Raw genomic sequence first — 12,914 nt, forward strand, 5'->3', positions numbered from 1 at the left:
GTTTCTCTGTGTAGCCCTGGCTGTCCTGGAACTCACTCTGTAGACCAGGCTGGCCTCGAACTCAGAAATCCGCCTGCCTCTGCCTCCCAAGTGCTGGGCTTCTGGGCTTTCTAACCTTACCTGTGTGCTACCTGCCTGCTCCAGTGGATGCTCCCTCCAGCCAGCAGCAGCCTTCCACCCCATCCCCCACCCCCACTTTTTTTTCCAGGAAAGAACCCTAATGCCCACCTGGTACCGCCTCCCACCTACTTCCTTCCTCATCTCAGCACTTTAACCTTTTCACAGGACCTGTCTCTACCCCGAGACTCATGATTTTAGAAGCCAGTTCTTGGATCACAAACCTGACCCTCCTAAGTCTACTCTCAGACTTCCCACAAGACACTGTCCCATACCAGATCCCTAACCTAGGATGCTGCTCTAGAGACCCTTCTGTCCTCAAGGCTCTCCTTCAAGACCGGGACCCCTCTCCCAGCCCCTCAGGACTGTACCTCATTACCTTCTATCTCAGGATCCTTTTCCAGGGATATCTTCCTCTTCAGGTCTCTCTTTCCCCAAGTCTCTCCCCTCAGAATCCACCTCCCCTTATGTCTCCCTTCTCTGAGGACCTTCTTCTCAGCCAGCCTCTATCTTCCCTTGCTCTCTCCACATCCCTCCACCTCTGTAGAAAACCCAATTTGAAAGTCTTAGCTAAGTCTTACCTCCCCCTCCTTCCCAATATTCTTTCCTCTCAGCCTCAGACTCCACATGTCAGGACCCCCCCCCCCATCACCATGATCCCTGGGTGTCCCTCTAAGACTTGGCAGGCCCTCTGGGCCCAGCCGTGGCTTGGCCGGTCTGGGGTGGGGAGCGCCACTGAAAAGTAGAGGGGTGGTGGTTTCTAGACCCAGAGAAGGAGCTGCCAGGCAGGGGTGAGTGTGAGAAAGAGCAGAGGAGCAAGGTAGGCAGGCAGGGAGACCTGGAGCATGTGGTCAGGGGAGGCCACAATGATCAAAGAGTTAGACAAGGCAAGCTGCCTTCATAAACAGTCAGAGGTGTGCTTTTCTTTTTAAACCCATTGTCTGATGTAACAAATTTATCTCTTCTAATTCTAGATGATTAAAATAATAGTGCACCAGGGGCTGGAGAGATGGCTCAGTGGTTAAAAGCAGTGGCTGCTTTTCCAGACGTCCTGAGTTCAATTCCCAGGTGATGGTGGCTCACAACCATCTGTAATGGGATCTGATGCCTTCTTCTGTCATGCAGGCATACATATAAATAGAGCAGTTGTATAAATAAATAAAAACTTTTTTTAAAAAAGATAAGCATGCACCCACCAATGAAATTTCTAATGTCTGTAGGGTTCTAGTATGGTACCAAAACCTAACAAGCTTTCGAATTTATCATCCCTAATCGACTCTACTCAAACTCTAACAAAGGGCTGAAGCATCAAAGGCTTGTCCATTTTTTTTATTAGAATCAAAAGTGTGGAACTGAAGTGTCTTAGAGGTGGGTAAGGCGGGACATTTCTATTTAGTGGAAAACTCCTTCCACAAGTGATGCCCTCTTACTAGAGTCCCCCAAACTCAAGCTTCTCTCTCCTGAGGCTGCTGCTGGTTTCAGTGGCTCTGACTAAGGTCAAACCCTATGGTTGCTCTGTTTGTGCCGGGCCTTTCCGTGTGAGTAGGGTCTGCTCCTGCAGAACCTGTAGGAGTACACTATGGGCACTTAATTGTCTGAGCCATAAATGTTCCCTTAAATGCCTGTGACCTTGATGTATCCTTTTCTATAATAATTGTATAAAGATTCGTTTACTTTTCACTCAGTTCAAACTTTTAAAAAATAACTATTTTATGTAGATAATAAATACACTGTAGCTGCGGTTAGGAGCCACCATGTGATTGCTGGGAATTGAACTCAGGACCAGAGACCCACGGAGCCATCTCTCCAGCCTCCAGTCCAAATGCTTAAAGTATACAACTTATTAACTTTAAATATATTCATTTATGTGTATAAACATCAGCACACCTTTAGAACACTCTCATCCCTAAAAAGAAACGTTGGTCCTTTAGAGAGGTCGGTCCTTTAGCGAGGGCGAGGGCACACCGCCTTCCTGCGTTCCCTGAGCTTTCAGAAATGGCTGATGCGTTCACCGGTTCTAGACCGTCTGTATAAACGGGATCATTTCCTGCATCCTTCCACTCAGTAACGTTTTCAAGGTTTGTTGTGGGGTTTATGACTGAAAAATATTTTGTTTATTTGCCAGTCTGCAGACATTTAGGCTTGAGTTGTTTCTTTCTTTTTTATTTTTATCTTAAGCTTTTATGAATAATGCTACTACAAGCATCTGTGTACAAGTTGAGGATGTTTGGTGGAAGAGGCTCCACGGTCTCAAGCAATGCCCCAGCCCTGTGTGCAAGCATATTTGTGTAGGCATGCTGCTTTGTTTTGTTTTTGCTCAATCTACTCACAAGACAAAAGAAACAGAACCAAGAAAAAAAAAACAAAATGCATTTCAAGACAGACTTCTCTCATCTTTTTATTTTTATCTCACACTTATTTACTTGACGGTAGACACGTGGCAGTCAAAGAACAGACTGTGAGAGTCACTTCCACCCTCCCAGGGACTGAACTCAGATCGGGATGCTTGGCTGTAAGCACGTTTAACTCTTTGAGCTATCTTTCTGCGGCCCCAAATAGATTTCTCTAGTTGACATTTTGAAATAAATAGCTAACAAGTATCTCCAAGTGCTTTGTGTAGTTTCTTTTGCTCTGGGGTCCTCATGAGACTGTTTTTTAAAGGCGTTGTTTACTTATTTACTTGTGTGGCTGTGGTGTGTGTAATTACCGCAAGCCTGCCTGATGACCTCAGAAGTCTGAGGAGGGCTTTGGAGCATCCAGATCTCTGTGAGCCACCATGTGGATGCTTGAAAGCTACAAAGAGTGGAAACTGCTCCTAACCACTGAGCCACATCTCTCCAGCCCTGAGACTTTATTCTTGGAACTCAGATGAGCAAGTCAGCCATTATATTTCCAAAGGGATTTTTTTTTTTTTTTTTTTTTTGTTTTTTGAGACAGGGGTTCTGTATAGCCCTGGCTGTCCTGGAACTCACTTTGTAGACCAGGCTGGCCTCGAACTCAGAAATCTGCCTGCCTCTGCCTCCCAAGTGCTGGGATTAAAGGCGTGTGCCACCACACCCAGCAAGGGATTTTTTTTTTTTACACCTTAATTAATTAACCTTTAAGTATCAATTAACCTTTTTCTTATCATTCTTATTTAAATGCAAATAGACAAATTATTTTTATTATAATTTTAATCCCAATACAGTTTGTTATATTCCTTTCTCTTTTTTTACAAAGTATTCATTTATATATACATTTTTATATTAGATTAATGCATTAGTATATATGTGTAATACATTATTACATATATACTTATTTCTGTTTGTTTAGGAGAATGCATACATACCATGGCATGCTTGTGGAGGTCAGAGGACAACTTACAAGGAGTTGGTTCTCTCCCTCTCACCCCCAGGGCCCCAGGGATTGAACTAAGGCTACCCAGCAGGCAGCAGGCACCTTTACTGGCTGATCTATCTTGCCAGTCTGCAATAGTCATGGTGGGGAGGGAGAAGAAAAGTCACAATTTGCATATTGAAAATAGTGAAAACACACACACAAAGCCCAATAATATGTACTGCTAATTTGCTTATTTCATCAAAGACCAGACTTAGTCACTATTTGATTTTATTATATTCTTGCAGTCCATTGCCTCCTTCAGGACTGACCCTTGTTTGTATAGATATTTGATACCTTCTTTTGCTTTCTGTCAGTTCTTTTAGAAAGTCTACACAGAATGTGATTTTCAAAGAGCCCTTGATTTTAGCAGGTGAGAGGAGAGGGGATTGGTGCACACCTTTAGTCCCAGAGCTTAGCAAATGGATCTCTGTGAGTTTGAGGACAGCCTGGTCTACAGAGTGAGTTCCAGGACAGCCAGGGCTACATAGAGAGACTTTGTCTTGAAAGTAACAACCAAGAGGAGGAGGAGGAGAAAGAGAAAGAAGAGGGGAAGAAAGAAAGAAGGAAAGAAAGCAAAAGAAACTGTTTAATTGGGTTTATCTAGGTCTAGAGGGTTAAGAGTCCATGATGGTGGAGCACACACAGAGTGTGTGCCGCTGAGAGCTCACATCTCAAACAGTAAACAGCAGGTAGAGAGAACACCACACGGAGAAATGATGCAAGTCTTTTGAAACCTGAAAGTCTGTCCCAAGTGACACACCTCCTCCAACAAGGCCACACACTTAACCCTTCCCAAAATTTCCACCAACAAGGAACCAACTGTTCAAACATATGAGCCTTTGGGGGCTGATCTCATTCAAACCTCCACAAGGCCTTTTAAATATCCTTCATAGAGGCACCAAGGTCTTATACAAGCCTCACAAGGTGAGCATAACCCTGATGCAGTACAGCGGGTACTCAGTTCAGTACCAGTAACAACAGGTACTCAGTTCAGTACCACTCACAGCAGGTGCCCTGGGGAGTACCATTTCTGCAGGAGCAGCAGTGCTGGGGAGGCCATACATCATCTGCTCAGGCTCTTTTTCCACACACTCCACACACCCACCTCTGCCACTTGACAACCCTTCTGGCCCAGTGGGGCTGCCTCATGCTGGTATCTCCTGTTTGGCCACAGAGACTGTCTCGCTTCTAGTGTTTTTTTGGCTACTTTCACACTAGAATAGTGTGAGTAGTCACTGCAGAAGCCAGGTGGCTTGTCCCATTTCAGGAAGTTCTTGCCAACCTAGCAGCCCATGACTTGTGTGAAACACATGGGCAGAGACGGTCTCCAAGGTGATGAGATCTTCAAACCACGAGATGGGTTATTAGCAGCTCATATTTTTTTCTGCATCCCCATTCTTTCCCTATAGTAATCATTTACTGTTTTATAGTAATTGTAATAATAATGATAATAACCTCTGAACAGTGCAATAATAGAATGCTTACCACACATGCTTGATGGGTGGGTTCAGTCACTAGCATCACACACATACACACACACACACACACAAATTAAGGGCATATTCAGGGCTAGAGAGATGGCTTAGAGGTTAAGATCACAGACTACGCTGACTAGAACCTAAATTTGGTTCCCAGCACCCATGCCACCCAGCTCCCAATCACCTGTAACATCAGCTGCAGTAGATCAGAAGCCTCTGATATCCATGGGAACCTGTGTGTGCATATCCACCACACACACACACACACACACACAAAATAAAAAAAATTTTTTGAGACAAGATTTCTCTGTATAGTTCTAACTGTCCTGGAACTTGCTCTGTAGACCAGGCTGTTGAACACCCGCCCCTGCCTCCCAGTGCTGGGATTAAAAGCATGTGCCACTAAGCCCGCTGTGAAAATCTTTTTAAAAGGGTAGATTCCGAAGTAGTTTTTTAAATGAGTTGTTTTGTTTTAAAGATTTTTTTCTTTAGGTATATGAATGTTTTGCCTGAATATATGTTTGTGTACCACATACATACAGTCCCACAGAATCCAGAAGGGATCATTGGATCCCCTGGAAATATAGACAGTTGTGACCTGCTGAGAAAGTATTAGGAATCAAACTGGGGTTCTCTAGAAGAGCAGCCAGTGCTCTTAACCACTGAGCCATCTCTCCAGCTCAGCAAAATCAAAGTTGCTGCTGCTGCTTCTTCTTCTTCTTCTTCTTCTTCTTCTTCTTCTTCTTCTTCTTCTTCTTCTTCTTCTTCTTCTTCTTCTTCTTTTGTTTTTTTGAGACAGGGTTTCTCTGTGTAGCCCAGGCTAGCCTGGAACTCACTCTGTAGACCAGGCTGGGCTGGAACTCAGAAATCCACCTGCCTCTGCCTCCTAGTGCTGGGATTAAAGGCGTGCGCCACCACTGCCCAACAAAGTTGCTTTTTCAATTATTATTACATTGTACAGTTACAAAAACTCTCCTGAACTCTGCCCTTGCAGCAACCGTATCTCCAAGGAATTTCCCTCCCAAAAACCTTTAAGGGAATTCTGCTTCAGAAGTAAAAAAGAATAAGATCTCTGCCCCATTCCTCTATAGGAAAGATAGCCAGCAACCATTCTGGGCCTCTCTGAGTGATGGCTGTGTCCAACTAGCTGTCAAGAACCTGCACCCCGACTTTGGTAGACTATGTGTGGCCCTAGGCAGCATGAGGCTCTCCTACACTGACCCTTGGAGGTCCTACCAGTGGGTACAAGTCTCTCTACAATGTTAAGGCCAGGCTCACTCCTCACAGCCAAAAGTAGAGAGCCAGGTTAGCTGTCTCCGAGTATGACCACTAGGAGCCGCTCTTCTGGTGTGGGGTTGGCGGCAGAGAGGGACAGACCCACATCCAGAACCCTCTAAAGTGGCACAGAATGCTCTCTGTGCTGAATGCCTCTGGCTACTCCACAGATGCCCTCATCCAACCCATCTAAGGAATGATACTCAGAGAGGGCAGGTCAAGCCAGCCAGCTCAGCAGACAGATACCTTGACCGGACATGCTCATGAGTGGATCTTTGTGTTCTTTCTGTATCCACAGGTGTATTCCTGCCCCCAGCTTCAGCAGCAGCAAAGGAGCCCTGCTCAGAAGACTTGGGGATGGCGGCACTGGCACCTCTGGCTGACATGTTGAATACCCCACAGCTCAGTCCTGCAGCAGGCTCCCTTGTGAACCCCCTGGCTGCTACTCTTAACCCACTGCTGTCTGGCCAAATACCCTTGTCACAGAACAACCAGTTTGCCAATCTTGTGCCATGCTCTGTGAGCAACCAACTGACCAATCCTACTACAGTTTCCCCCGGAGTCACCTTGGCCAGTTCTCTGGGTTTGCCCTCTACTGGACCCCTGAACAGTCAAATGACTAGTCCCATGACTGTAACCCCAGGGACCACTCTGGCCAGCTCACTGGGCCTGACCTCAACTGGTTCCCTAACAACAAGCAGCCGGCTGGTGGGCCCTCTGGCTGTATCTCAGAGCAGCCCCATCATGGCTCCCCTGGCAGGCACGGTGGCAGTCTCTCTGAGTAGTCCCCTGCTCTCCTCCACAGCTACCCCTCTAGGTGTTGCTCAGAACGTACTGCCCAACCCCATAAACAACATAGGGCAGCCAGAGACGCCAAGGGTGCGGCTGGCAGAGCCGACCCGAGGAAACTTCTCTGGAACCTCAGCCTATGCAGGACCAGCTCCCACCACCAAAGGTAATTGGGTGCCCTGGGTGGGCCGATTCCTGCTTCCAGTCTGCCTCACTCTAACCCCTCCTCTCATTTCCACTCCTCCACATCCCAATCACCAGTGAGCACCCCCAGCCGAGACAGGACCCAGAGCCCCTTGACATGTTTGTGGGCGCACCCCTCCAGACCATCCCCTCTATGCGTACCATGGCCACATCCAGTCTCACAACAAATGTTTATGGCACCTTGGATAATCGAACTCAGACTAGTGTTTCCCAGGGACAAATGCCCCTCATTTTTGTCCAAAGCTCCCCAACAGGCTCTCCTCCTCGCACAGTTCCCAGCTCTGCCCCAGCTCCTGCCCCCCAAGCTGCTGAAAACGGTTCCCCTTCAAGAAACACCCACTCCAACTCCCCCTCCAGGGTGCACCAATCCCCTACCCGACCTGTGCCCAATCCCCATTCTCCTCCACGCAACCTCCCATCCCCGCCCCGCACCTCATCCTCTTCGGCTTCAGTCAATGATACCCGGGGTTCACGCGTGATGGAACAGTCTCGGAAGAATGTCGTGGAGATGGAGCGGAAGACGCCCCACCGAAAGTCTAACAAGTTACCTGACAATCCCCGAGGTCAGTAACACTACAAGGGAGAGACATGAGTGTGGTGCCATTTCCCTCATTACATACTCTGGACTGCTCACCACAGTCCCACCCTGCTGAGACCCTCTGTCATTCTCAGACACAAAACAGCTAGCCTGTGAGAGGCTAGTGGGGGAAATCGCCTTCCAGCTAGACCGAAGAATCCTGTCCAGCATCTTCCCAGAGCGCGTACGTCTCTACGGCTTCACTGTCTCCAACATCCCAGAGAAGATCATCCAGGTGTGTGGCTATCCGTCTCCCACATTGCCAGAGGGGCCTTCACGGCCTTCACGGATGAGGCAGTAAGCTCAGTCGGTACTGAAGGACCAGGCATTTAGGGGAGGGACTCTGAGTTGGAGGGAGCCCATAGCTGTGAAGTGTTCAGAGCAACCCGTAATGGAAGCGCTACAGACTCTAGAAGAGAGAGGGATGGGATTTCCTCCAGGGAGGAGGGAGCACTCCTCTTCCGCCTCCTAGATGGTCTTTGGCTGAGCAGCACCAACCCCTGGGGTCTGAGCCAACAAATCTAAAGAATTCTATAGCCTGTTGCCTTCAGCATCCCCAATGCTCACTGGGAACACCACAGGGAACTGGCAAGGGGGTAAGGACTGGGGACATGGCTCTGCACTTGGCTGGATACCCCTGCCATATGAGACCATGCAGGGCCTATCCCTGTATACATTTGAGCTTTTCTCAGCTGGAAAATGGCTTTCCAGCTGCTTATTCTCTTAGGCCATCTTTGTGTACAAATTATGTTGTAATGACTTCTGATTGCACAGGCTGTTTTTTAAATTGTATTTGTTTAATGTATAAGTGCTCTGCTGCATATACATCCACCTGCCTGAAGGAGACATCATATCCCCCTATAGATGGTCGTAAGCCACCATGTGATTGCTGGGAATTGAGCTCATGACCTCTGGAAGAGCAGTCAGTGCTCTTAACCACTGAGCTATCTCACCAGCTCCACAGGCTGATTCTTAGCTTGCCTTTTCTTGGCTAAAGTGTCCTTTCACTAGATACAATTTTTTGTTTGTTTGTTTGTTTGTTTGTTTGTTTGTTTGTTTGTTGAGACAGGGTTCATCTGTATAGCCCTGGCTGTCCTGGAACTCACTCTGTAGACCAGGCTGGCCTCAAACTCAGAAATCCTGCCTCTGCCTCCTAAGTGCTGGGATTAAAGGTGTGCTCCACTGTGCCTAGTTTAGAGAATTAATTTGAATGTGTTCAGAAATGTCAGTCTTTGCTCACGTTACTTGTATTGTCTCAATTAAGAAACTCTCCCCTAGCTGGGTGGTCTACAAAGTGCGATCCAGGACAGAGAGGAGCTGCACAGAGAAATCCTGTCTCAGGAAAAGAAAAAGAAAGAAAGAAAGAAAGAAAGAAAGAAAGAAAGAAAGAAAGAAAGAAAGAAAGAAAGAAAGAAAGAAAGAAAGAAAGAGAAAGAAATCTTCCCCTAGCAGAAACTCCTGAAACTATTTTGTATTCCTTAGTCAACATTTTCTCCTAAGGGTTTAAAGTTTGTTCTTTCTTTCTCTCTTTCTTTCTTTCTTTCTTTCTTTCTTTCTTTCTTTCTTTCTTTCTTTCTTTCTTTCTTTCTTAAAGATTTATTTATTTAATGTATGTGAGTACACTGTTGCTGTCTTCAGACACACCTGAAGACTTGGGCATCAGATCCCATTACAGATAGTTGTGAGCCACCATGTGGTTGCTGGGAATTGAACTCAGGACCTTTGAAAGAGCGGGTTAAGAGCACTCTTAACCGCTGAGCCATCTCTCCAGCCCAAAAGTTTGAGTTTTTAAGAAAATCTTCTTACAGATTTGTTTTCCTTTTATTATGTGTATGCATGTGTGGGAGGGTTGTCCAGAGAGGCCAGGTCTCCTTGGCTGTGAGCTGCCTGGTGTTGGGGCTGGGAACCAGATTCTGGTCCCCAGGAAAAGCGGCAAGTGCTCTTAACAGCTGAACCTTCTCAGCAGCCCCTCAAGGGTTTTTGTTTGGTTTTGAGTCTTTGACTCTCCTATCAGCAGTCAAGCTAGAAGTTATAAGGGAAGATAATGTCTTCTCTCCAGCTCAAAAACACCTGACTAACTCCAGAGACCACCAAGACACAGAATACACTCTGCATCAGGATGACTCTAGGGCTAAAGAGGCAGCCCCTGGGACTGAGGGACAAGAGAAAAATGACAAGGAGACAGAGGACTGTGTGGACATGATGGTAGCAGAAAATGAGTGCTTTTCTTTTGAGGGGCACAGCCTGTCTATGGAGATCTCAAAGGAGTTCCCTTTGGTCAGTTGGTACAGCCTCTGAGAGCTCAGAGCTGCCAGAGCAAAGAAGATGCCCAGTGCTTGCCAGCATCCCTCTTAGACTTGCATCTACGAGGGCTCCTTAGTCTGTCTGGGTCCCGCTCTCCTTGTCCATTTTGGAGGAGACTGTAAGAGGAGGAGGAGGAGGAGGAGGTGTGTGTTAGGATGCAGTGGTGTGTTGGTTAGGCATGTGAATCGAGTGAACCAAAGAGGGTTTTTGATTGCTGGACTTCAACACCTTAATATCTGGACCATGGTTGTCAGCTTCAGGAGGAGGAAGTGGCCAAAATAAGGCAAGATACCTTGGTAGCTAGCTTTAGGAATGTAATCTAATGGTTTTGAGCAAGGCAGAGGGAATGGAGGAGAAGGGCAAGGCCTGCCATGCCAGAGCCATGTTTGGCTGGTCAGAGTTCCTTCACATTTATTCTATATAACAAGACGGCTATGTTCCTGGGTTTTCTGTGGAGAATCATTAGCCACCAACTCAATCAAAGAGGGTCCCGTGATGTAGCAACAGTGACCACAAGATACCCAGGGGTAGTTGGCATTATAGTCACCTAGCAAGGATGACCTTAAACTTCTGGCCCTCCTGCCTCTACCTCCACCTTAGAGACGTTCCACCTAACCTGAATTTGTGAGAAGCCGGACCTCTTGCCACAGCATGCTTGTCATTCCGCCCAAGAGCCTGAGTCATCTCCTTTTACTTCTGTCAGTAGTGACCCAGAGACTCTCCTTCCTCTTCGGGACAGCTCCACTGAAACCCTCCAGGAAACAAAGTGGCCTCCTGGAGCTAGGCTGATAACCTAGCCATATCCCTCTATGGAGTCTTCCAGGCCAACTCCTGTGGTCACATTTGGAAATCATAAAAATACCCCCTGGCTTCAAGGGTCCCCACCCACCTGGCTGGGCCTTTGGTTGAGTCTCACCTGCACCTGATTCCAGTTCACCCAAATTTTATTTCTCCCTTTCAGTGTATCTTCTTTTCCATCTCCGCCCCCCGCCCCCAGTGTCAGTGGTTGTAATCCCTAAATTCTACCCAGACCTGCTAACACTAGTCAAAACCAAGATTGTCCCTACAAGCCACTCACTCTCCAATGCTGTATAGGTTTAGTGGGTTGAAATTTAATAGATATTTTTGTTTGATAAGGACCCTGACTTTCCACTAAATCTGGCTGTCTTTTTAATTAGATTGTACAGTTACACTTTCTTTTAGCTTGAGATAGTTTCATCATTGTTGATTTTTTTTGGCTTGTTTGGGTTTTTGTTTGTGTGTTATGCTTGTTTTTGTTTTTCTCACTGTGTAACCCTGGCTTGCCCAGGGCTTGCTACGTAGCCCAGGTTGTCCTAACACTTATAGTGACCCTTCTGCCTCCTAATTACATAGATTACAGGCCCATATTATTATGTCTGGTACCACTGTGTCTTTTTTTTTTCTAAGTTTCATCTGTATTTTTGTGTATGGGGTGCTAGTGGTGGTGGTATATGTGTGTGTAAGTTTGAGTGCCTAAAGAGGCCAGAGGTATTTGATCTCCTGAGCTGGAGTTACAGGTAGTTGTGAACCACTGCACGACGTGTTCTGGGAGTTAAACTTTGGTCCTCAGCGAGAACAGTACATGCTTTTAATGGCTGAGCCATCTCTCCAGCCCAGTTATGCTGTCATTTAAACCCAACTAGAAGTGGGCCACAGCTCTCTCTGTTCTCATTCTTCCTACCCAGTTGTGAAGAACTTTTTGGAAGATGTTTGAAGTGTCTTTTCTCTTAGCATCCTAATCCTAGGGGCCTTGAATCCCCCCATGTCCGTGTCCATGTGAGAGTGACTAGGGCCATGTTGTGTGGCAAAGGGCACCTTGACCACCCCTTATGGGCTCCTAAGAATGACTTCACTTCTACATACTGCTTTGGTATCCAAGCTACCTTACATATCCAAGCCCTCTTAGGCATTCTAAGAACCTGTATATCAATTTAATTTTTCTTGGGAACAATCATGTTTATCTAGGCAGTTATATTTTATCTACCCTTTTGATAAAAATCTTTCAAGCCTCAGACCTATGATCCTCCTGCCTCAGCCTCCTGAGGGTGCCCACCCTCTATGTCCTTTCATTTTTTACATATTTTGATTGTTGAGGCAAGATCCTGTTGAGTAGCCTAGTCCCAAATCTTGCTGTGGTCCCCCTCCCTCTTCCTCCTGAGAGGTGGGGTGACAAGCATGCACCATTGTGCTCAGAGAATGAATGAATGAATGGTTTACTTACTGGTTGAGACAAAGCCTTAATGAGTGTGTATCCCTAGTTACTATGTAGGGATACTATGTAGCCCAGGCTAGCCTTGAACCTGAATTAATGTACCTGTCTCAGTCTCTAGTTCCATATGTATAGGCATTAGCCACCATGCCCACATATTCTTTTAATCTTTAAAATACTGAGCTGGAGAGAGGGCTCTATGGTTAAGCACGTGTGCTGCTCTTCCAGAGGACCCAAGTTCAATTCCCAGATTCCATATCTGGTGACTCACAACTCCAACTCTAAAGGTTTCCAAACCCCTGCCTGTGTGGGAACCTGCATTTGTGTGTACATACTCAGGGACTGACACATACATAAAAATTTAAAAATATATACATGTTTTTATTAATGTTGAACCAAGAAATTAAATATACTTCATAAAAATTGATATATGGAACTGATACAAAACCCATTAAACTCAGCCGGGCATGGTGGCGCACGCCTTTAATCCCAGCACTCGGGAGGCAGAGGCAGGTGGATTTCTGAGTTCGAGGCCAGCCTGGTCTACAAAGTGAGTTCCAGG

The 12,914-nt window shown here is 46.4% G+C and overlaps 1 protein-coding gene across 6 annotated transcripts in view; it reads left to right on the forward strand.

Moving 5' to 3' along the window:
• Positions 1-12,914, forward strand: part of Spatc1 (spermatogenesis and centriole associated 1) — a 26,618-nt gene that overhangs the window by 10,249 nt on the left and 3,455 nt on the right. For 5 of the 6 annotated variants that reach the window (XM_021183857.1, XM_021183856.1, XM_021183860.2 and 2 more), the window contains exons 2-4: positions 6,547-7,203; positions 7,694-7,804; positions 7,914-8,053. In XM_021183857.1, coding sequence (XP_021039516.1) covers positions 6,547-7,203; positions 7,694-7,804; positions 7,914-8,053 — 908 coding nt within the window. Of the gene's footprint in view, positions 1-6,546; positions 7,204-7,285; positions 7,805-7,913; positions 8,054-12,914 lie in introns of all 6 variants that reach the window. The other variant, XM_021183861.1, reaches the window with a different exon arrangement.

This window comes from Mus caroli, chromosome 15 (assembly GCF_900094665.2).
Source record: "Mus caroli chromosome 15, CAROLI_EIJ_v1.1, whole genome shotgun sequence".
In the NCBI taxonomy this organism is placed as follows: Eukaryota; Metazoa; Chordata; class Mammalia; order Rodentia; family Muridae; genus Mus; species Mus caroli.